The 21,031-nt window shown below is 53.0% G+C and overlaps 1 protein-coding gene across 1 annotated transcript; it reads right to left on the bottom strand.

Annotated features, from left to right (window-relative positions):
• Nucleotides 1-5,030: 5,030 nt before the first annotated feature.
• Nucleotides 5,031-20,417, bottom strand: MAN2B1 (mannosidase alpha class 2B member 1). The gene is made up of 24 exons (XM_027969572.2): nt 20,100-20,417; nt 19,311-19,413; nt 18,961-19,134; nt 18,399-18,592; nt 17,618-17,750; nt 17,252-17,397; nt 16,342-16,458; nt 13,166-13,251; nt 12,962-13,082; nt 12,804-12,882; nt 12,514-12,623; nt 12,163-12,270; nt 11,754-11,870; nt 10,823-10,969; nt 9,659-9,756; nt 9,454-9,571; nt 7,785-7,903; nt 7,603-7,704; nt 7,344-7,431; nt 7,088-7,168; nt 6,439-6,666; nt 5,837-5,992; nt 5,643-5,745; nt 5,031-5,274 (listed from the first exon to the last, which is right to left on the bottom strand). Exons 1-24 carry the CDS (start codon nt 20,400-20,402, stop codon nt 5,165-5,167), a joined length of 3,141 nt encoding a protein of 1,046 aa, XP_027825373.1. The 5' UTR covers nt 20,403-20,417; the 3' UTR covers nt 5,031-5,164.
• Between the last annotated feature and the right edge of the window lie 614 nt (nt 20,418-21,031).

Here is a 21,031-nt window from a genome sequence, read left to right as displayed (position 1 = left end):
ATGGAAATGAAGTCCCCAGGGAAAATTATTGGAACCTCCTTGACCTTCTGGGGGCCAGGGCTACACCCTCACCCCAGGACGAATTGGAAATGATTTCAACTGCTACTTCAGATGATCAAGCATCTCCTGGTTGACCTGGAATGGTCTCTGCCACTGGAAGGAGGCTTGCAAAGGTTTGGGGGGAGTGTCCAAGAATAGGCACTCCACTCCAGTACTCTTGCCTGGAAAATCCCATGAACAGAGGAGCCTGGCCGCTGCAGTCCATGGGGTCGACTCCAGTTGGACACTGGGTGCCCTATCTCCGCCTCCCAGGTCCCTCCTCAAGAGGGAAAATTTTCTGGACGCACATCCAGCAACAGTGCCCTGCGCGATCCTGGCGCCAAGAGGAGGACCTAGAAAATTCTCAGCAGGCGCTCCCAACAATCCAGCACCAGGGTGGGAATGCGGCCAAGCCCAGGGCTCCCAAATCCTGGTCACCTGAAAAGCCTCAAGTCGGTCCTCCCTGGTGATGGGGACAACCGTGCGCCAGTCACCTTGCCCATGCAGTTCCCAGGTGCCCCTCTCCTTTATACTGCAGTGACAGACTCAGAGGAGCCCTTGTTCGGAGTCAGAGACGGTTCGTATAACTGCGCAGGCGGCCTCATGGAACTCGCCCTTGGGCTAGGTATTCATCCCACTTCAGCCAAGCTCCCGGGACGATATAAAAATGGCCGCCAGGTGGCGCCCGACAACCAGCGCAACCTGGACAGACCTGCACCCTAGATATCACCTCTCCTGGGTCTCACTGGAACAGTGTACCTCAGCTCAGCAGCCCGAGGATGACCTGGTGGGACTGGGACACCATCCATGGAACTCCTTAGACGGCCGAGACTGATCACCACCAAAGGGGGGTTTAGTCATTTTTGAGGAGGCATCCCCGTACTAAAAAAATCTAAGACCATGGCATGTGGTCTCTCGCCTCACGGGCAAATAGAAAGGAAAAACATGAAACCAGTGACAGATTTTATTTTCCTGGGCTCCAAAATCACTGCAGACAGTGACTGCAGCCATGAAGTTCAAAGACGCTTGCCCCTTGGAAGGAAAGCTATGACAAACCTGTGACTCAGCTTTCTCCAGGGCCTCCCAGACCACCTCAGTTCTGTCTCCCCTTCTCAGGAGGGCTTAAAAATATTTAGGGGGGCACCCCTGGTGACCCAACCCCACACAGGAGTTCCCCCAAACCCTGGACACCCACCAAGGTGGTCCCTAGCCCTCCTGGTCCCTGCCTCTCTCCAGAGGAGGAATTGGAAACACATGTGGTGAACATGGCCCATCAGTGACCTTGGCTAGGCCCAGAATGTCCTCCTGGGGCCTCCCTGATGGCTAGGATCAGCTGTCTCCTCCAGAGGATGATTTAGAAAAATGGAGGGGGGCTGTGGAGAGTGCCTCCAGCAACTGGGCCACACAGGTATCTGCAAGTGATAGTGGGAGCCCTCAAAGCCGAAGCCAGTGGCCTTCATTCAGGACTTCCCCGGTGGCTCAAGCGGTAAAGCGTCTGCCTCCAATGCAGGAGACCCAGGTTCAGTCCCTGGGTCGGGAAGATCCTGGCGCCAAGAGGAGGACCTAGAATTGAAAGGAGAAGGAAATGGCAATCCACTCCAGTATTCTTGCCTGGTAAGTCCCATGGACAGAAGAGCCTGGTGGGCTACAGTCCACGGGGTCACAAAAGAGTCAGACACGACTGAGCATGCACACACTCCAGTGACCAGGCCTCAAGTGGGTCCGGCACCCTCCCTGGTTGGTCCAGGCCCCAGACAGGCCATGGGCATTCCTATACAGCCTGGGTTGGCCCCAGTCTAGTGAGGAAGACTTAGAGATCTTTTCAAAAGGCAATCTTGAAGGTTGGCACCCACACAGAACCACCACGGGCTGGTGCACCCTCACCCAGCCTCTCTGGGTCTATGCCCTTGCTCAGGAGGGAAGGATGCAATGACCAGGGCGCAGTGGTCCCACTCCACAGAACACATGGGTCATCCAGTCCAGTCTACACCACCAGAGAGGACTAGACACATTTTGGCTGGGCACCTCCTAAGATCGGGTCCCACACACAACCACTGGTATGCCAAGGCCCCCACCCAGAACTCCCTGACTAGCCTGGAGCCTGTTCACACTAGATCAGGACTTAGAAATGTTGCAGGGGTAGGTTTCTGCCAACAGGGACCCACACTGGACAGCAGCTGGGTTGCTGTGCCCTTGGGCCTCCGTCTGGTCCAGGCCTTCGCCTCCACGAAAGGTCACATAAACTTTTCAGGAAGTGGTCTCAATGACCGAGACCAAAGCCCATGAGCCCATGACCATGGGCTAGAATGTTCAGGGCAGGCCATTGCCTCTATTTTCTTTTTTAATTTTTATTCATTTCTTGGGCTCTGCTGGGTCTTCATTGCCTTGCAGGCTTTTCTCTAGTTGTGGCAAGCAGGGGCTGCTCTCCAGCTGCAGTGCGCAGGCTTCTCTTGCTGTGGAGCACCGGCACGCGGGCTCAGTAGTTGCAGCACGCAGGCTCAGTAGTTGGGACTGCTCCTCGGCATGTGGGATCTTCCTAAACCAGGGATCAAACCCATGTCTCCTGCATTGGCAGGCAGATTCTTCATCACTGACCCACCAGGGAAGCCCAGGTTGTTGCCTCTTTGAATGGATATGTTTTCAGGAGGCACCACCAGGTGCCATGAGTCCAATACCAGGACCCATGCAGAACCACAGCCTGGCCCAGACGCCCATCCTGAGCCTCTCTGGCTAGCATGTGCCTGTCCCCACCACCAAGGACACCTTGGGGAGGTTTGCAGGAATGCATCAGTGATTGGGCTCTAGGCAGGACTGAGGAAGGACCCAGGGTGACCCCCATGGGTCTCCCTGGATCCAGGTCGCCCTGGATTTAGATACATTTTTAGAAGGCAAATGGATAATCAGACACGAAATGCTATCCCTGGGGCAAACACCCTGGCCCAGATGGATCCCTGCCTCCAGAGGAATACTTACAAGCAGTTTTGATGGGCGCTTCTTATGATAGGGCCTGATGCAGGACAGCAGATAGCCCTGGGGCACATGCCCCCAGACTGTGCTGGCCAGCTCTTCCTCTCCTGGAAGGAAACTTTAAAAATCCTGGGGATGGCTATTCCCTGATGGCCCAGTGATTAGGACTTGGCGCTTTCACTGTTATGGCCCTGGATTCAATCCAGGGGAATTCAAGTCTGGGAAACATGAACCTCCCTGGTGATCCAATGGGTAGGGCTCTGTGCTACCAACACAGGGGGTCCCGTTTTGATCCTTGGTCAGGGAAGTGGATCCCACATACCTCAACTGGGAGTTCACATGCCACAACTAAAGATCCTCCACAGACTCCCCTGGTGGCACAGTGGATAAGAATCCACCTGCCAATACAGAGAACATGAGTTTGATCCCTAGTTCAGGAAGATATCACATGCCACGGGGCAACTAAACACGTGTGCCACAACTACTGAGCCCGATGCTGCAACTAGTGAAGCCCACGCGTTCTAGAGCCCGTGCTCCACAACAAGAGAAGCCACCAAAGAAGCCCCTGCACTGAAACGAACAGTAGTCCTCACACCTCAGCTAGAGAAAGCCCGCACAAAGCAGTGAAGACACAGCAGAGCCAAAAATAAATAATTTTTAAAATACTTAATAATAATAATAAAGATCCTGCAAGTTGCAAATAAGACCTGGAACAGCCAAACTAAAAAAAAGAAAAAAGAAAAAAAAAGTCTGGAGAAGGTACATCCATCTGGAGATGGTACACCCAGTGATTGGACCACATACAGGATGGCAATTAGACTTGGATGCCCTCCTGGGGCCTCTCTGGTTTATCTGTCTACAGGGAGACTTGGAAAACTTTTCAAGAGGTGCATCTGGCACCCAGATCCCATCTGTTATCTGCCCAGGGGCTCCAAGCTGGCCCAGGTCCATGCCTGTTACCCGCCCAAGGAGGTTGTAGACATACCTTCTGGAGGCACATCTGACAATCAGGGGCCTAAGCATCCAAACACTGGTCTCTATGTGGGCTGCAAGTGGGCATGGCAATGCCTTCCCAGCCTCCAGACCGCCTTCAAGGGATCCACACAAAGCTGTACTGACTTCCTTTCAATTCTAAGCCTCAGGTCTCCTTCCTCTGAAACAGACTCCAGAATATTCCAGAACACCAGAACCAGGGCATGCCAGGCTCTCTGCCTGTCTCCTGGGAGGCCCTCGTCTCCAGCCCACCTGTCCAAGGCCTAGCTTTGGAACCTGCCTCTGATTCTTCTTTCACACCCCGCCCCGCCAAGGACCTCTGAGATTCCCCACCTTCAGGGCCCCAAGGTAGAGTTTGGGAGGCCTGCAGGGTATGTCTGGCTTTCTGGGCCCAGGACAAGTCAATACAAACCTGTCCTCAGTGGCTTGTCAAAACAGCTGTGCCAGGGATCTCCTTGGCAGTCCAGTGGTTAGGACAGCGCTCTCACTGCCATGGCCCTGGGGTTCAATCCCTGATCTGGGAACTAAGACCCCACAAGGCACAAGGGGCGGAAAAAATGAAAAATAAACAAAGACACAGCTATGTCACAGCCCTAGGGGATGGAAGAGTGAAGCCGGAGTGGAGGATGGAGTGATGGGTGGGCTGGGATGTGAACTGTGTTGACTATGGTCTGAAAATTCAGGCCAGCAAATGGCCTTCCCGAAAGGACTCGGGTCAAGGGTCAGCTAGGACTTGCTGACCTCGTGTTTTTGTGTTTAGTCACTCAGTCATGTCCAACTCTTTGTGACCCCATGGACTGTATCCAGCTGGGGTCCTCTGTCCATGGAATTTTCCAGAGAAGACTACTAGAGCAGGTTACCATTTCCTACTCCAGGGATCTTCCCGACCCAGGATCGAACCCATGTCTCCTGCATTGGCAGACAGATTCTTACGACTGTGCCACCTGGGAAGCCCCTGCTGACCTTTCTGGATCATAAATTCCATTGCCCTCAAAAAAAAAAAGGAAACCCACACTCAGTCACACCTTGACTTGAGTCTTGGTAGTGACATTTTAATGGCTTTCACTGGTGGTAGCGACAGCAACAGGAGAAGCGGGAGAGTTAGCTCCGCCCCCGGAGAAGAGAGAACTCAGGCTCGCAGCGGGGAATTTTGTATCCAGTGGGTCTAGCCGTCCTCTTCCCATTGGACCGAAGCCAAGAAGGTACGGATTTCCATGGGATGCAGCGTGATGGTGGCGGAGACCAGACGGGAAGGAGAAGGATGGGGTGTGGGGCCTGGGGAGGTGGAGGGGAGAAGTGAGGGATGCAGACTTCCTCCTCCTTAACATCCTCTGTGCGCCCTCCCCTGAACACAAACATACCGCCTTAAATCTTTCCCCAGGCCCTCACTCCCAGACCCTTCAACTGTTTCCCAGAGCCTAAATACCACCCCCAGACGCTCAAATCTTTCCCCAGTGTCTGGGCACTGTCCTCACACCCACAAGTCCCACCCCCAAGGACAGTCAAGCCACATCACTCCCTTACCTAAATCTGAACACCGACTGACTCAGACCCTCCAAGCTCTATACCTGGACCTGGTCAACATTCTCGCACCTCCCACACTGCCTCCCACCCTCCCATCCCCGCTCCGGGCAGGCTCCTACCCGTGTCTGTTGTCCACTGGAGCCTGGAGGCGTAGGCCAGGAACTGGTTGGCCGCCAGCGTGGTCTCCCGCAGGTGGGTGATGGTGAAGGCAGAGAACAAGTTCTGCGGGCAGTGAAGGGGCCCGGATGAGTTGAGACAAAGCGGGGTTCCCCCTCCCTCCTCTTCCCAGTCGCCTTCCCACCTCTGTACTCACCGTCAAGTCCAGGGTCACCGGGGAGCTCAAGTTGCGGCCCGAGTCCTCCCCTACGGCGAACTGGTGCTCTAAGCGCAGCAGCAGCGTCTCCCGGCCCCAGCGGGCCAATGTGAGCAGACGTACTGAGGGTGGCAGCTCCCGGCGGAGCCCTGAGAACTGAAGGAAAGCGCGTGGTGGGGCGGGGCTGAGCTGGGAGGGGCGGGGCTGAGGCTTCAGGAGACGGAGATTCAGCACGGAGGGGCGGGCCTTGGCCGCGCTCAGGAGGCGGGGCTCAGCCAGGACTGGGAAGACCGAGCCAATGAGGGGACCGGGCGGTGCCGGGTTAGCGGCAGAACGGTTCTCTTCCCTGACCGAGTTAGGACTGGGCTGAAGCCGGGAGAGAGACGTTGTCGGAGAAAGTGAGTGTGTGAGAGGGTTGGGCCGAGACTGCTGGGGTGACCGCGCTGAGCTAAGCGAACATGATTCGCTTATGTCTTCCCCAGGACGAGTAGGAACTGGCGAGGTAGGTCTCAGTTAAACCTAGAAAAACCCGCCCTCAACCCCGCCCCTCCCTCCGCAGGCTTCCTTAGGGTCCTCTTTCTGCCAGCCCCGCAGCTCCTCACCTGCGTGCGTGGGGCTCTCTCGAGGCGATACCGCGCCCCGCCACCTGGAGCCAGCACCACCTGCGGGGCCAGGACCTCCATCTCCGCCTGTAACCGGTGGCTGGCGGCCGCAGTCCCCTTCTTATCCAACAGCACAAGGTGACGTCCTCGCACCCAAAGCCCCGACCCCTCACTGTTCAGCGGCTCCCCAACTCCGCGTTCATCGTCCTTCAGCAGCCTTCGGTGCACCTTCGGGGAGAGTGATAGAGAGAGAGGGTTCCTGTAGCCAATTTCTGGCCCGGAAACCGGGTGAAAGTATGTGGGGATTTCAAGGGGAAAAAAGAATATTGGGGGGAACAGATGAGGACGAAGGGAACGTAGGGGATCCCACGTAAACGTGGGGATCCGACCTAACGACGGGCTAGGGCAGAGGGCGGTAAGGATCTAATGAGGGCAGGCATAGGGCAAATCAGGGCCTGGAGGGGAGATCTGGGTAGGGATTGGATAAAAGCACGTAGTGAATGTCTCACAGAGGAATGGAGAGTTCAGCTTAGCGGGGACCACAAACAGGGGTGCACCTAGCAAAAGAAACTGGCTTCAAGGTGCTGTAGAGGGCAGGAAGGGAACTGGTGGAAGGACCCTGACTTAGATGGGGGCTCAGGCCACTAACCATGAGTTCCAAGGAGCCATCTGTCAGGCTACTGCCCCCCTGGGACCGGTCAGTCAGCACAGTCAGCTGCATGTTCCCATCCTGGGGGGTAAAGGGTGAGTGAGGGGCTGCACTGCTGGCCAGCCCCGGCTCCCAGGCAGACCCCACAGGGATGGTGGAGACTGCTGAGGACAGTTGGGAGATGTCAAGAACAGGTGAACTCCACTCTGTACAGGGGTGTCAGGAAGAAGTGGGGAGCAGGGAGGGGGATGGGTACCGTGATGTAAATGCGGCTGTTGACTGGATAGTAATTTCCAGCCACGGGTTCAGTCTGGTTCAGCTTCCAGGTAGGTCTATAATCCCGCCTGGGGTGGGGTGGGATTTGATCAGGCCTGGAGTCTGGCTCCCCTCCCCCCACTCACCCACTCCTCCTTCATCCTCTCCCTCCCACAGTCATTAGGATCAGCAGATGCCCCCTCACCGCCCTGGGCCCCAGCATACCACAGACCACCCCTCGATGCCCCCAGTTTCTCCACCTCCTCTCCAGGATCTCCCGGCCATTGCTGTCAGTGTAGAAGAGTCCACCTGTCGCCAATCCAGTGTCAAAGCGACTGATGACCTCCTTCCCCCAGCCGTCTCTATACCCGATGGGATGGCAAGGTGGTGAGCTTCACTTTAACCTCACTTTACCCTTCCCCCAGCCCCCAACCCTGCTCACCCCACAGGTATTGGCCCCACTGTCCACTCCAGCTCCAGGTGCCGTTGTCTGGGATACAGGCGAATCACCTGGGAACACCAGGCTGAGAAGTTCTGGTGTACTTCCTGCACCAAGGATGCCTGTGGGCACATGGGAGTGGGAGCAGGTGTAAGCGTGCACCTGAGCAGAGGTGAGCCCTGCAAATGTCCACCCCAGCTGTGAAGATCACAAGGGCCTACGTCAGGGTCAACCCCACTAATAGCTTCGGAGCCCGACCCACCTTCCCTACCTGCCTAGGTATGATGCCCACACTTTATACTTCAGTCATTGCCATGTAAGTTTTTTTTGAGTTTGGTATACATTCTTGCTGTCCGTGTATGTGTGCTAAGTCGTTTCAGTTGTATATAAACTCTTTGCAACCCTACGGACTATAGCCCACTAGGCTCCTCTGTCCATGGGATTCTCTAGGCAAGAATACTGGAGTGGGTAGCCATGCCCTCCTCCAGGGGATCTTCCCAACCCAGGGATCAAACCCACATCTCTTATGTTTCCTGCATTGGCAGGTGGGTTCTTACCACTAGCGCCACCTGGGAAGCCCCACCATTACCCTATCTCCCCTCCTTAGAGTAGAATTTGCACATGGCTTCCTGGAATAGACTGTATCTTTCAGTCCTCCATGAGGCTTGCAGTAGCTGTGTGACCATGTTTGCCTACTGGAAACTGATCAAAGTGTTACGAACAAACTTCCTTGCCCCTTCCTCTCTTCCACTGGCTCAAATGTAAATGTGATGGCTGGAGCTTGAGCAGCCATCTTAGGCCATGAAGTGGAAGGTGAATGTACAGAAGGCAGAGCAGTAAGTTAGAAAGGAGGACTTTGCTGGCAGTTCAGAGGTTAAGACTCTGTACTTCCGCTGCAGGGGGCACAGGTTCAATCTCTGGTTGGGGAACTAATATCCCACATGCCATGTGCAGCTCAGCCAAAATAATAAAAAATTAGATAGAAGGGACCTAGATGATTATTGGATCATCCCACCTGCCTAGACTTTCTATTAGATGAAAAGAAACTTCCATCTTGTTTTAGGCATGGTTATTTGAGTAACTGTTACAACAGGCAAAACTGTATCCTAACACAGTGACCCAGGTATGCGGGTATTCACTCATATGAGACTTGCCATCACCTGCCCCACTCCCTCCCTAAGAGGAAACATCAGTGAGATGCCTCAGGAAACCTGCAAGCATGAGCCCCTGATTCCAACTAGATGCACCCTCAGATATCCATTCTAAGTGAGAATCACCCAAGCCCTATCCAAGAGTGAACCCTCAAATCACCCTAGATAAAATCCCTTCCTATCACAGATCCCTGATGAAATTTTCAGGCAGTTACACCTGACTCTGCACATTCAGGGGCCAAACAGGAACAGCCTACCACCAGTTTCAAAGCTAAGTACAATCTTGATCCCCACGACAGATGTGAAATGCCTTTCTATAGGCCTCCATGGCATAACTGTCATACAACCAGCTATGACTATCAACCCTGTATGAAAATCCTCAAGTATTCCCCTCTGCTCTTAGCCTTCTTATCTATTGGAGATGTAAATCCTCCCCACCACCCCTCATAAGGCACATTACCCTCCACATGCACCCCACCCCACACGCCCTGTCCCCAAGTGCCCACTCTTGGCCCCCTGACCTTCACAAGGTGGGTCTGAGCCCAGCGGCTCACGAACAGTGGTTTGTTCCGGTTGGGTCTGAAGATGTAGGCGCCGGAGGCCTGGGAGCTTAGATTGTTACCTGTACTGGCGTTGTACCTGGGGCCAGGGCAGGTGAGAGTCAGACAAGGGACCTCAGCTCTGCTCACACCACGCCCCCCCCCCAACCTCGTGGTCCTCTCTCACCAATAGAAGGCTTGGCGAACAGGCAGCAAGAGATTCTGCTCCAAGTTCTCCAACTCCATCAAGAGCCCTGTGTCAGGGTCAAACCTAGCCCGGAGGTACTGGGCAGAAAAGGGTGGACAGGCATTAATGACCATCACTTCAGCTAATGGCTCTTCCCAGGGCTCAGGAGCAAACACTGGTGTTGGGCAGGAAGGATCACGTTTCTGAAATGCTGAATTAAAGACTGCAAAGTGGGAATTCCCTGGCAGACGGATGATTTAGACTCCCAACTTGCATGGTAGAGGGAGAGTGTTCAATCCCGGGTGGGGAAAATAAGATCCACCCACCCTTCCCTCCTCTCTCTCTCTCATTCTGCATCACTGTTAGCAAATTCTAACAGCTCCATTTTCTACCTTATCCTTAATCTGACCACTTCTCCCCGCCTCCATGGCCTTTCCTTCCCCATCTGCTTGGGACCCAGGCTGCTTGTGCAACTGAAAGAGGAACCACAAGGCCAGGACCCAAGATTTTTAGGGCCCATGGAAATGTATAAATCTCAGTTTCTTTTAGGATCAGAAGAAAACTTGAATGAAGTAATAATGAATACATCAGGTCGAAGTCTCATGGTTACTATTCATATTCATACTATCATGAAATATAATTTTTAGCATTTTTCTATGGAAGGAGGGACCCACAAAGGCTAATGCTAGGACCTACAACAGCCTTAATGCAACCGTTTCTCCTGTGATTCCTTCACAGCAAAAGAGTTCTCCCCTCTGCCGGCCCTTAAGGCCCACACGATCTGACTTGTCACCTCCCCCCATCCCCCACACCTGGCTTCAGTCACAGAGAGTGTTCCCTGAACACCCAACACCCTTCCAATTGAAGGTGCTCCCTGCCTGCCTGGATCTCTCTTACCCCCAGTGGCCACACAGCTACCTCCTCCATGTCTCTGACATGCCTCACTGAATTTGCAAACCCCTACCTCCATCAGCTCTGACATTTCTATCAAATGTCACCCAAGGGTCCTCATAAGAGCCCCAAGAGAGGACACTGAGAACATACAATGGAGGCCTGATGACTCGAGGCCATAAACTTCAGACCCACTGACCCACAGTCTGTGTGGCTTACTGCCACGTCTCAAAACTCACCCAGAAACGGAACGGGGTCTGAATAGGGTCTCACCTCATTCTGGATGACCAAGTCACGGGACCAGGAATTCTGAGGGCTTTGGTCAGGCATCTGGGATACTGAGTAGATGCTGAAGCCCAGGGCAGGCACTAAGGCTGAGAAAAGCAGCTCCTGACTGTCTGAGCTGGGAATGGTCACCACCTCAGGTAAGGGAGGAAGGAAACCAAGTCAAGAAGCTGGGAGGACATGCATGAAGCCACACCACACAAACATGAGGAGGTTAAGGAGTCACAACTGTCAGGCAGGGTGGGAGTGTCAGAAATGCTGAGTTAAAGATTGCAAAGAGGGAATTCCCTGGCAGTCCAGTGGTTGGACTCCACATCCACTGCAGGGGACACGAGTTTGATCCCTGGTGGGGGAACTAAGATCTTGCCAGGTGCATGGCCAAAAGAAAGAGAAAAAGATTCCAAGATTCAGAAGCTGGGAAATCTACTAGGAGAGTGGACCTACTGTAGGAGGTGGGAGAAGTGAGGGAGTAAGTGTGGAAAGAGACTCTTGAGACAGGAGAAGGAGGGAAAAACAGATTCTGGAGGGAAGAAGTGGTTAGGAGGGAGAGGTCCTCAGGATGAGGAGAATATTCATAAACAGGAAATTTTTTCACAGGGAGATTCACAAGGGGGAGATACTGGTAGGCAAGGGGCGGGGGGGGGGGGGGGAAATGTTCCCAAGGGGGTATGATTTAAAGAGGCAGAGGGGAAAAGTATTTAGAGGAAGAGACAGTAATGGGCAGATGATATTCACGGAGGAGGAAATATCCCTGAAAGGGAGGGGTCCGTGGGAGAAGACATCCCACGTGGAGGGAGATAATCTCAGGGGAAATGTCCATGGGGGTAAAGGAGAAATGCCCATGGCAGGAGGTTTCCAAGGGGGTAGGTATTCATCAAGTGTGCTATACAGGAAGGAATATTTGTGGAAATGGGCTCACATCGCTGGGCACAGTTTTGCCACCGGGGTCCCTCACGAGGTAGACGTGTTTGCTGACAGGTAGCCGCACCATCCAGTCCACTTTCCGCCCTAGGGGGTTATAAACGATCACCTGGAACTGGGGTGGGATGTTCAGAGCAGACACGGGTCACAACAGGCCTTCTACAAACCCACCCACGTGTGCAGCAAGGTCCCTGGGTGAGTCAAGCCTCCAAGTGGTGCATTGGTCCCCGTCCTGCCCCAGCTTCACTGAGCCCTCAAATATCTTGCCCCCGAGTGCTCAGTAACCAGCTGAGCCCATCAGCCCCTCCTCTTTTTCACCCGGCCCAGAGGTTTCTCTGGTTCTCGTTCCACCCACCACCCACGGGATCTGCCCCCGGCCCCGCCTCTCCCGCTCCAGGCCTGCTCACTCTCTCTGCTGTCTGGGTGAGCGGACAAATGCTGATGTTGAGCTTGCGACAAAAAGCGAAGTCCTCCTTCAAGCCGCTGAGATGCGCCAGCGCATTGCTCATGAGAACCTGGGGAGGCGTGTAAAGCAAAAGGTCCACTCTGGACGCCCCGGCCGTTCTCCTTGCGATCCCGCTCTCAGCCCCGCCCCTGCCTCTCTCAGTCCCTCCTCCCACAAGCCCCGCCCCACGAGCCCTTCTGGCGGCCACTCTGTGGGTTTTTCGACCACGCCCCTTCCTAGGTCCGCCCCCACCCTACCCCGTTTCCAGGCCGTCCCTTCCTGTCTCCGCCTCCCCCAGGCTCCACCCTCGCACCTGACAAGGCCTCCAGCCTTCTGAAAGCTGGCGGGCATAGTCGTCAGCCACGTGCTGCCGGGAGGTACCACTGACTGCATCGTGGTGCTGGAGCACCGCCATTGCCTCATCTGTAGGCAGACGGTGAGCCTGAGTGAGGTCTCCGCAGGACTCTCGGCCCAGACCCCAAGGACACGCGAAAAGTCTTGCGTGGACAGGCTGGCTTCTTAAAGGCTTCAAGCAAGGGGCAGCAGAAGTCCGAAGTCCAGCTTAGTCCCACCCTGCTGTCCCCTCGCCCGCCGGACACCTACTGAGGGGTGCACTGTCCCCGGAGCCATAGGGTCCCACGTTGGCTGCCGGACCCGCCAGCGCCTCCAGCTGGTTGCACACCTGTGGAGCAGGTGGTATATTGGGGCACCAGTCCTGTCAGGACCCCTGGGCCAGCCCCTGGAGCCTGGCGTCCACCTACCTGCAGGAAATTATAGCTGAGGCGCTCGTAGCGTTTGAGGGCAGGCCGGCTGGAAAAGTAACCGGTCCAGAACATGTGGGGGCCATCAGCATAGGGGAAGAAGTCATCCTTTTTCACTGACCTGCAGCAGCAGAGACACTAGGGGCAGGGCCATGACGCACAGGGCATGCCAACCCCCCGAGGCTCCCCAGTCCCCCGAAATACCAGTTGAGTTTGGCCTTGTTCAGCTCCCAGAGGTAACAGGCCGGAGTGGAGTAGAGAACATTGACGCGGCTCCCGTTGGCCTGTTGCTGAGGGGAGGTGTGCCTATGTGAGCCCTCAGGAGCCCTTCCAGGGTGGGCCACAGGTGTGCACATGCACACAAACACAGGCACACACATTCATGCATCCGGTTGGTTCAAAGTTTCTCTCTTTTTTTAAATACACAGTTAGAGTACAAGCCAACGGCTAAGTGTGAAAATGAATGTTGGCCGAAGCTAATTACCAGCCTGGCCTGGAAAGAAATTCAGGGAGGCAAGAATAAACCTGAGATTTTACTAAACCTTCAATAATTCCAATTTTATTACTTAAAACTTGCATGGAGAAATGAAATATATGACATTCTAGGGGAGGAATAATAATTTATCAGCACTGCAAGATTATTGCCAAATGACACAACTGTTATAATGAATGAAGGCTCACTTTCAACTGAGGGAGGTAGAGGAACAAGGTGACCTCCATGAGTTAAAGGATGTTTGTTCTGCTCAAGTTGTGTCCCCAGTGCCTTGTACCCAGTAGGTGCTCAGTAAACACTTGAATGACCTAGAGAACATTATACTTAGTGAAGTAAGTCAGAGAAAGACAGATACCATATGATATCACTTATATGTGGACTCTAAAAAATAATACAAGGGAATCTATATAGAAAACAGCCTTAAAGGTATAGAAAACAAATTTATGTTTACCTAACAGGAAAGGAAGGGGGGAAGGGATAAACTAGGAGTATGGGATTATCAGATACAAACTATACATATAATAGATAAGCAACAAGGATTTACTGTATTTAGTGTCTTATAATAACCTATAGCAGAAAATAATCTGAAACAATATATAGATATAACTGAATCATTTTGCTGTATACGTGAAGCTAACACAATATTGTAAATCAATATGTGCTTGCTAAGTCACTTCACTCATGTCCAACTCTTTCTGATCCTATGGACTGTAGCGCACCAGGCTCCTCTGTCCATGGGATTCTCTGAGCAAGAATACTAGAGTGGGTTGCCATGTCCTCCTCCAAGGGATCTTTCCCGACCCAGGTATAGAACCCATGTCTCTTACGTCTCCTGCATTGGCAGGTGGATTCTTTACCACTAGCCTGCCACCTGGGAAGCCCTGTAAATCAACTACACTTCAATTTAAAAAATAAACTTTTGAGTGAATGAGGGAAATGCACAGGACTTCATGACTTTATATGCAAACACATTTCTATTAATACATCGCTGAACAAACACTCATATACACATTTACACACAATGTTCACTCAACAAACAATTCCTTAATATGCTCAAGATTGTGGACACAATCTATAACCAGCAGCCAGCCCTGCCCTCATGGAATTCATAGCCAAGGGCAGAGGAGAGAGACTGGTCAGTTGACTACATTCAGTCTAGATGTAACATCACAGATATTTGTGGGCACTCCTGTGAGCCCAGAGGAAAAAGCAAGCTCTCCAGCTAGGGCCTAGTGAAGGCTTCCTGGAGAAAAAGACATTGCAACTGGTGTCTTAAAGAAGAAACAGAAGTTTTTCCGCCCTAAGTAATAATAATAAACAATCCTAACACTTATTATTTACCTGGCGCTGTTCTATTGGTCTATGCAAGCTCATTAAACTTTCATCATAGCTACTGTAAGTAAAATAGATAACTAATAAGGACCTACTGTATAGCACCGGGAACTCTACTCAATACTCTGTAGTGACCTATATGGGAAAAGAATCTAAGACAGAGTGGATATACTGCTACTCCCTCTCTATTCTGCCTTTGACTTTAGTTCCTTATTGCTTCTCTCTCTGACTCTATGAAAGACACTGGCATCCAGCCCTTGACAAGAAGGTTATTTCGAGACATTTGTCTGCCATCTTCTCAGTCAGATGGCTTTCTGAATAAAGCTGTATTCCTTGCCTCAAAAATAAAAAAATTTTTAAATGTGGATATGTATATGTAAAACTGACTCACTTTGCTGTATACCTGAAATTAACACAACATTATAAATCAACTCTACTCCAATAAAAATTTTTTTAAAAAGAAAATAGCCCTATCAGGTGGGAACCACCACTGTGCCCATTTCCTAGATAAGAAAATTGAGGCACTGCGTGCTGAAAAACATTATTCAAGGTCACAGAGTCAGTAAGTGGAAAAGCCAGGCTTTGAACAAAGGAACTTCATCTCCAGTAATGAAGATGTTAATGAAGTGTGTGAACGAGTAAGCAGGAGAAAAACCAAGTATGACACTATGAACTCCCGGTGGCTAGGAACATAGGTATTTGCAGGAGGAAGTGGTCAAGATGTTGAAAGCTCCTCAGAGACCAGGGGCTTGGGGAGGACTGGGAAATGTCGTCTGGAAGGCCTTTGGTGACATAGCTGAGAACTGTTTTTGGTGAAACAGCAGTGCAGCAGGTGGTAAAAAGTGAAGACATTAAAGATGGTGCCAGTAGACAATTCTGGGGATGGAAGTGGTGGGACAGGGGAGATGAGGTTCTGTGCTAACGGGAGAGGGACTGCCTGCCCACACTGCCACAGGCCATTTACAGGGGCCACAACACCTCCTTGGTAGGCAGAATAATGGCCACCCAAAGATGTCCACGTCCTGCTCCCCAGAACCTGTGACTGTTAGGTTACATGGTAAAAGCGAATTAAAACTGCAGAATTAAGGCTGTTAATCAGCCAACTTTAAAACATTATCCTGGATTATCTAGCGGGCCCAATGTAATCACAAAGATATCTTAAAGTGGAAGAGGAAGAATAAAGAAGTGAGAGTGAGAAAAAAAGATATGATAACAGAGGCAGACAGCTGCTACCTTGCTGGCTTTGAAGATGGAGGAGGATGCCATGAACCAAGGAATGTGGACAGCCTCTAGAAGCTGGATGAGGCAAGGAGACTTTCCCCTAGAGCTTCCAGCAGAACACAGCCCTGCTGACATCTTGATTTTAGCCCAGTGAGACCCATGTCAGACTTGTGACCTACAGAATTGTAAGGTAATATGCTTGCTGTTGTTTTAAGCCACTAAGTTTGTGATAGCTTATTAAAATATAAAAAACTAAGATACCACCTATAGATAATGTATGTGACCCAAGGCCCTGGGATACAAATACAGGTGCCCACGGGGCAGGCACACTCACCTGGGCATTGACCAACTGGATGAGCTTGTCAAGATTTTTGAACCACATGTTGGCATTCTCGTACTGGAAGTCTGAGCCCATGGTCATCACAGTGTGTTTGGTACGGTAGAGCTTGCCCTGCAAGCAAGATGGGGGTATCCTCAGGCTAGGGTGTCCTGGGCCACCCCTGTGGACAGCTGTGTCTTGGTATATATGTAGTCAAGAATGTGAATGCACAGGGCTTCCCTGGTGGCTCAGTGGTAAAGACTCTGCCTGCCAATGCAGGAGACATGGGTTTGATCCCTGATCTGGGAAGAACCCACATGCCTCAGAGCAACTAAGCCCTGCACCACAACTATTGAGCCTGTGCTCTAGAGCCTGGGAGCTGCAACTACTGAAGCTCAAGAGCCTTAGAGCCCATGCTCCACAACAACAGAAGCCGCCGAAATGAGAAGCCCAAGTATCACAACTAGAGAGTAGCCCCCACTTGCCGAAACTAGAAAAATGTCCGCACAGCAACGAAGACCCAGAACAGCCAAAAATAAATGAATAAAATTATTTTTAAAAAAATAAAAAGAATGTGAGCGCACAGAAGCATGAGGGGTAGGGGTGGAAGTGTGTCACATGGGAGCGGAGGGACACACAGAAAAAGAGCCACAAGCGGTTGAGGAATTCTCTTGGGCCTACCACCCAGACATGGGTACTGAGGTCCTGTGCCATGCTGTCTAGCAAACATGGTGGGGATGTGCTCTGGCGAAGGGGTCCACCTTTCTAATCAGAAATGCACACAAATCCAGGAACAAGGTATGGTGATGGTGAATGGAATTTTACCTTCCCCCAGTGAAGGTGAGGAAACGTTGGGGACTGTCTGGGCCGATGGAAGGGCCCAGTGCGTGTACACTAGAGGCATAGGTTCTGGACACCCGGTTACCTGGTCAGTGGCCAACTTCAGGAAGTGATGGACCAGCTCCTTTGCGTTGTACTCTGGGCTGCGCACGTCCTCCACAAAGGGCTTGTCGGCACACAGCATGTCCCAGCACAGACCTTCTGGCGGGCTGTACATGTTGGGGAGCACACCTGCGGACCACATTAGGCTCAGGGGGTGGTCATGGCCCCTAGACCTACCAGGCCTCACCAGGGATGGATTTCAGAATTTGCCAAGCCCAGTGCAAACTGCAAATGGTGGGCCCATGTTCATAAACTACTAAGAATTTTAAGACAATGATAGCAGACTATAAATCAAGCCCAGGGCCCTTCTGAGCACGGGGGCGGCCCTCTTTCCACTCTGCCACCTTACTGGTGAAGAGGTCGGCGGTGGGAGGCTTCAGGCTGGCGCTGGCCCGCCACACCTGCTCCATCTGCAACGCCGTTTCCCGCACTTTCTTGTCTTGATAATCCAGGCGTCCAAAGAAGAAGCCGTCAAAACCCATCTGGAGATGGGGCAGGATGACGAGCGGGTTGGGAGAACAAGAGAGGGCAGGAGGAGTAAGGGACCAGTCCTCTCATCACCAACCACCAACCTCACAAGCACAGGGAGAAAAACCAAGCCAAAGACCAGGGAGGCCCTCCAGTTCACTTCAAAGGTTGGGGAAGGTCAGAAGCCCTGCAGGAGCGCCGGGAGAGAGCAAATCCAACGCTACAACCCACCTCCACCTTCCCCAGGTCTAGGAGCCATTCCCCCTTCCGCAGCCTAGCAAGGGAAGGAGGATGGTCATGGCACAGGTAATGAAGCCGGCTGAAAAACCGCAGGCAGGCCCTAACCAGCCACCCAGCTTGGCCAAGAGCCAGGATCAGAACAAACTGGGTGGAATCAGGGGAGGGGGAAGACTCAGCTGGACAAGGGAGGCCGGGGTGTATGGGGATAGGTGATGAGGGTCAACCTAGGCTAGGACAGAGCAGAGCCAAGGCCAGAGCAAAAAAAGAATGGAATTCACAGGTCACCCAAGAGGCAGGGTCTTAAGCAGCGAGAGGGCCAGGGGTAGGGCCGGGTTCCGGTGAACTTGCAGAAAGGGGCGGGACTTGGATGACAGAGGAGGAGTCAGAAAGAATAAAGGGGCGGGCCCAAGAGATCTGAAAACCTGAGCGAACAGTGAGGCTTGCTCCCGAGAGTGGCCGAATGGGTCGATGTGCCAGGCCACACGGGGGCGCCCGTCGCTGCCGAACGTCTCCTCCAGGAAGCGCAGCCCGAGTGTCATCTGGTCGATGATGGCTCCGTAGTGGGTGGTCGCCTCATCGTTCATCACCCAGCCACCGTTGGCAAACTCTAGGCGTCCTGTGCCGGGAGGGGCAAAGTCCGAGTCAGTTGTCAAGGCCAGGAGTGGGGCCAGGGTTGGTGATGCCAGGGACGAGAAGACCTGCCTAAATGACCAGGCCTGAGAGGAGAAGAAGGGTCAGGGGTCACTCTCAGGCCAGTGTAAGTGAGCTATGGAACAGAAGGCCCCCTTGTACAGCAGGCTTTCTAGAGGATTCACTGGAGGTGGGGTCTTACAGGATGTTTAGTTGTTCTCCAAAAAAGGGAAATTCCAGGCAGGTGCAGCCACATAGAGGCTGCACATGGCATGATAAAATCTCAGAAGCCAGGGTGCTAGAGATAGCAGCTGGGCTGGGCTTCCTCTTTTCACTTCCTGAGGGGAGGCTCACCCTGGCGCACCAGGTCCCGCACGATTTTCTGTGTTGCATCTGTCTGCTGGTGCCACCAACGCGAGAAGAAGGCAATTTCCACATAGATGAAGCGGCGGGTGGGATCCGCCAGCAAGGAAGAGATGACGGAGTCTAGGATGTACTGTACGCCCGCCTGCTGGATGTTATTGTAGACTGTGGGCACAGGGGTCAGGCAATCAGGAATCAGCAAGCCAAGGGAAACATTCTTAGACACAGGAGCCCAAGCTGGGTGTTGCCCCACCCTGATTGTCCAGGCCTGAAAAGCAATTTGAAGGGCTCTGCGGGACCATGGGAGTCCCAGGGGTCACTCCCCACCCTCCTCTACTCACTGCCGTAAAAGTACTGGTCCACCGTCTTGAGCCAGCCGACATCATCGTGTGTGTGAGGCACCAGGTGTACATTCAGCATGTCTGGCTTCACCTTTGGGCATGTCTGCACAGGGACCCCAAACACACCTCACTCTGTCAGTAACCCCAAGGTTAAGAGGCAGGCTGCAGTGGGGAGTTGGGAGGATATAAGGCAAGTTTTGATCTAGAAGCAAGTGACTAAGGTGGGGATGGGCTCCCCCAAGAAGGACACACATAGTTGTGCCATAGATGTACTTCCCAATTGACAGAACTTCTCAGAGCACCTCTTGTGCATGCCCTGGGGAAATACTAGTAGTAGCTAATGTTTATCAATAATTTGTTAATACCAAGCAGCCACCCTGGGACCTGAGGGCAACATTATCTCCAGTTTTCAGATGAGCATACAGAGGATCAGAGAAGTGAAGTGACTTGGCCAAGGTCACACAGCCAGCAAGTGGAGAAGCCAGGTTAGAACTTCAGGCAGCTGACTTCCAACTCTCAACCAGTCCCCATCACACTTACAGCCCGCTCATGTGAATGCTTGCAAAGTCCAGGTAAGCCAACCCACAGACGCAAGAGACAGACACAGACAGCTCCGTTCTCAGACTAACACAGCCAGTCTTCTCAGTAACACAAAGGATGAACCAGATCACACTGTCATATTAGCAACCACTCACTGGGCACCCACAAAACAGACCCACCCACACCTCCGGATTCTACTGGAAGCTTCACTATGGCTCTTGTACATTTCCGCTAGCGGGCCGCGCTCACCTTGTATCCCGCCGCCCAAGCGCAGGGCGCCGCTAGGAACAACACGAAGAGGAAGGAGAGAGGCGGGAGCGGTGGCCGCGGCGCGCGGAAACTCGTCCGTGATTCTACCGCGCCCCAGCAGCCGCCGGCGCGAACCCCTGAAGGCCGCGCGTCACCAGCCATGGCTCTGCAGCCGCCGCCGCCTCGGCCTCCGCCTCCGGGGGTTCTCCGGCCAGGCCGAGGCCGGGTAAATGCTCCGCCTCCAGAACCCGACTTGGCCAATGGGCACAGGCGGGGGCGTGCCCGAGGCGTGACCAGGTCCATCACGAGACCAACGCGGTAGCTCTGGGTACAGCTGGGGGCTCTAGCAGCGAAGGAAGGCACTGGCGCGTCACATCCTCAGGGTGCTGCTTTGGCCAGTGAAGCCTTTAGGGTCTTGTGGCCTCTGTGTGACCGGAGTGCCCTATAGTGTCCCCCTCCCCACCACCGACGCATAAGTCTCAGGTTTTCCCGCGGATGCTGAGTTTGCCTTGGAGGTATTGCCTAGGATTCTAGGGTATTCCATCGACCTTCAGGGCTACGGTTTGCAAAGGACCTAGCTTGGCTAGGAGCTGAGGTTAATGGGGGCTGTTTCGTCCTATGGATTGAGACGTTAAATAAAGGAATTACCCTTACAGTGCTGGGGAGGGGAGACCCCCAGCCTTGTTCAAGAGATACCAGTGTCCTCTGGTGAGCAGTGAGAACCTGACAGGTAAGGGGAGAACTGCCTACCTTCCCCAGTCCCTACCAGTCCATCCGATGTCCTGACATTACCCTCACACATTTGAGAAAACCAAAGCCCAGATTCCTGAGATCAGCAGAGCTATCTTCTGCGTTGTCAGAGGACAGAGATCACTGTTTAGTCTCTGGCAGCTGGCTTAAGGCATGAGTCTTGCGAAATAAGCAAATGAACT

The sequence above is a fragment of the Ovis aries genome, chromosome 5, assembly GCF_016772045.2.
Source record: "Ovis aries strain OAR_USU_Benz2616 breed Rambouillet chromosome 5, ARS-UI_Ramb_v3.0, whole genome shotgun sequence".
Lineage (NCBI taxonomy): Eukaryota > Metazoa > Chordata > Mammalia > Artiodactyla > Bovidae > Ovis > Ovis aries.
Note: the sequence above shows the minus strand (reverse complement) of the source record. Positions and strands in the feature narration are given on the sequence as shown.

Bases quoted from the DNA above. Each gene is read 5' to 3' on its own strand.
- MAN2B1 (XM_027969572.2), bottom strand. From the start codon at position 20,402: ATGGACCTGGTCACGCCTCGGGCACGCCCCCGCCTGTGCCCATTGGCC. The intron at 13,252-16,341 runs GTGAGTGTGCCT...ACCTCCCCTCAG, and splicing joins TCCAGTTGGTCAATGCCCAG to CAACAGGCCAACGGGAGCCG. The intron at 7,904-9,453 runs GTCAGGGGGCCA...ATGTGCCCACAG, and splicing joins CTCAGACCCACCTTGTGAAG to GCATCCTTGGTGCAGGAAGT.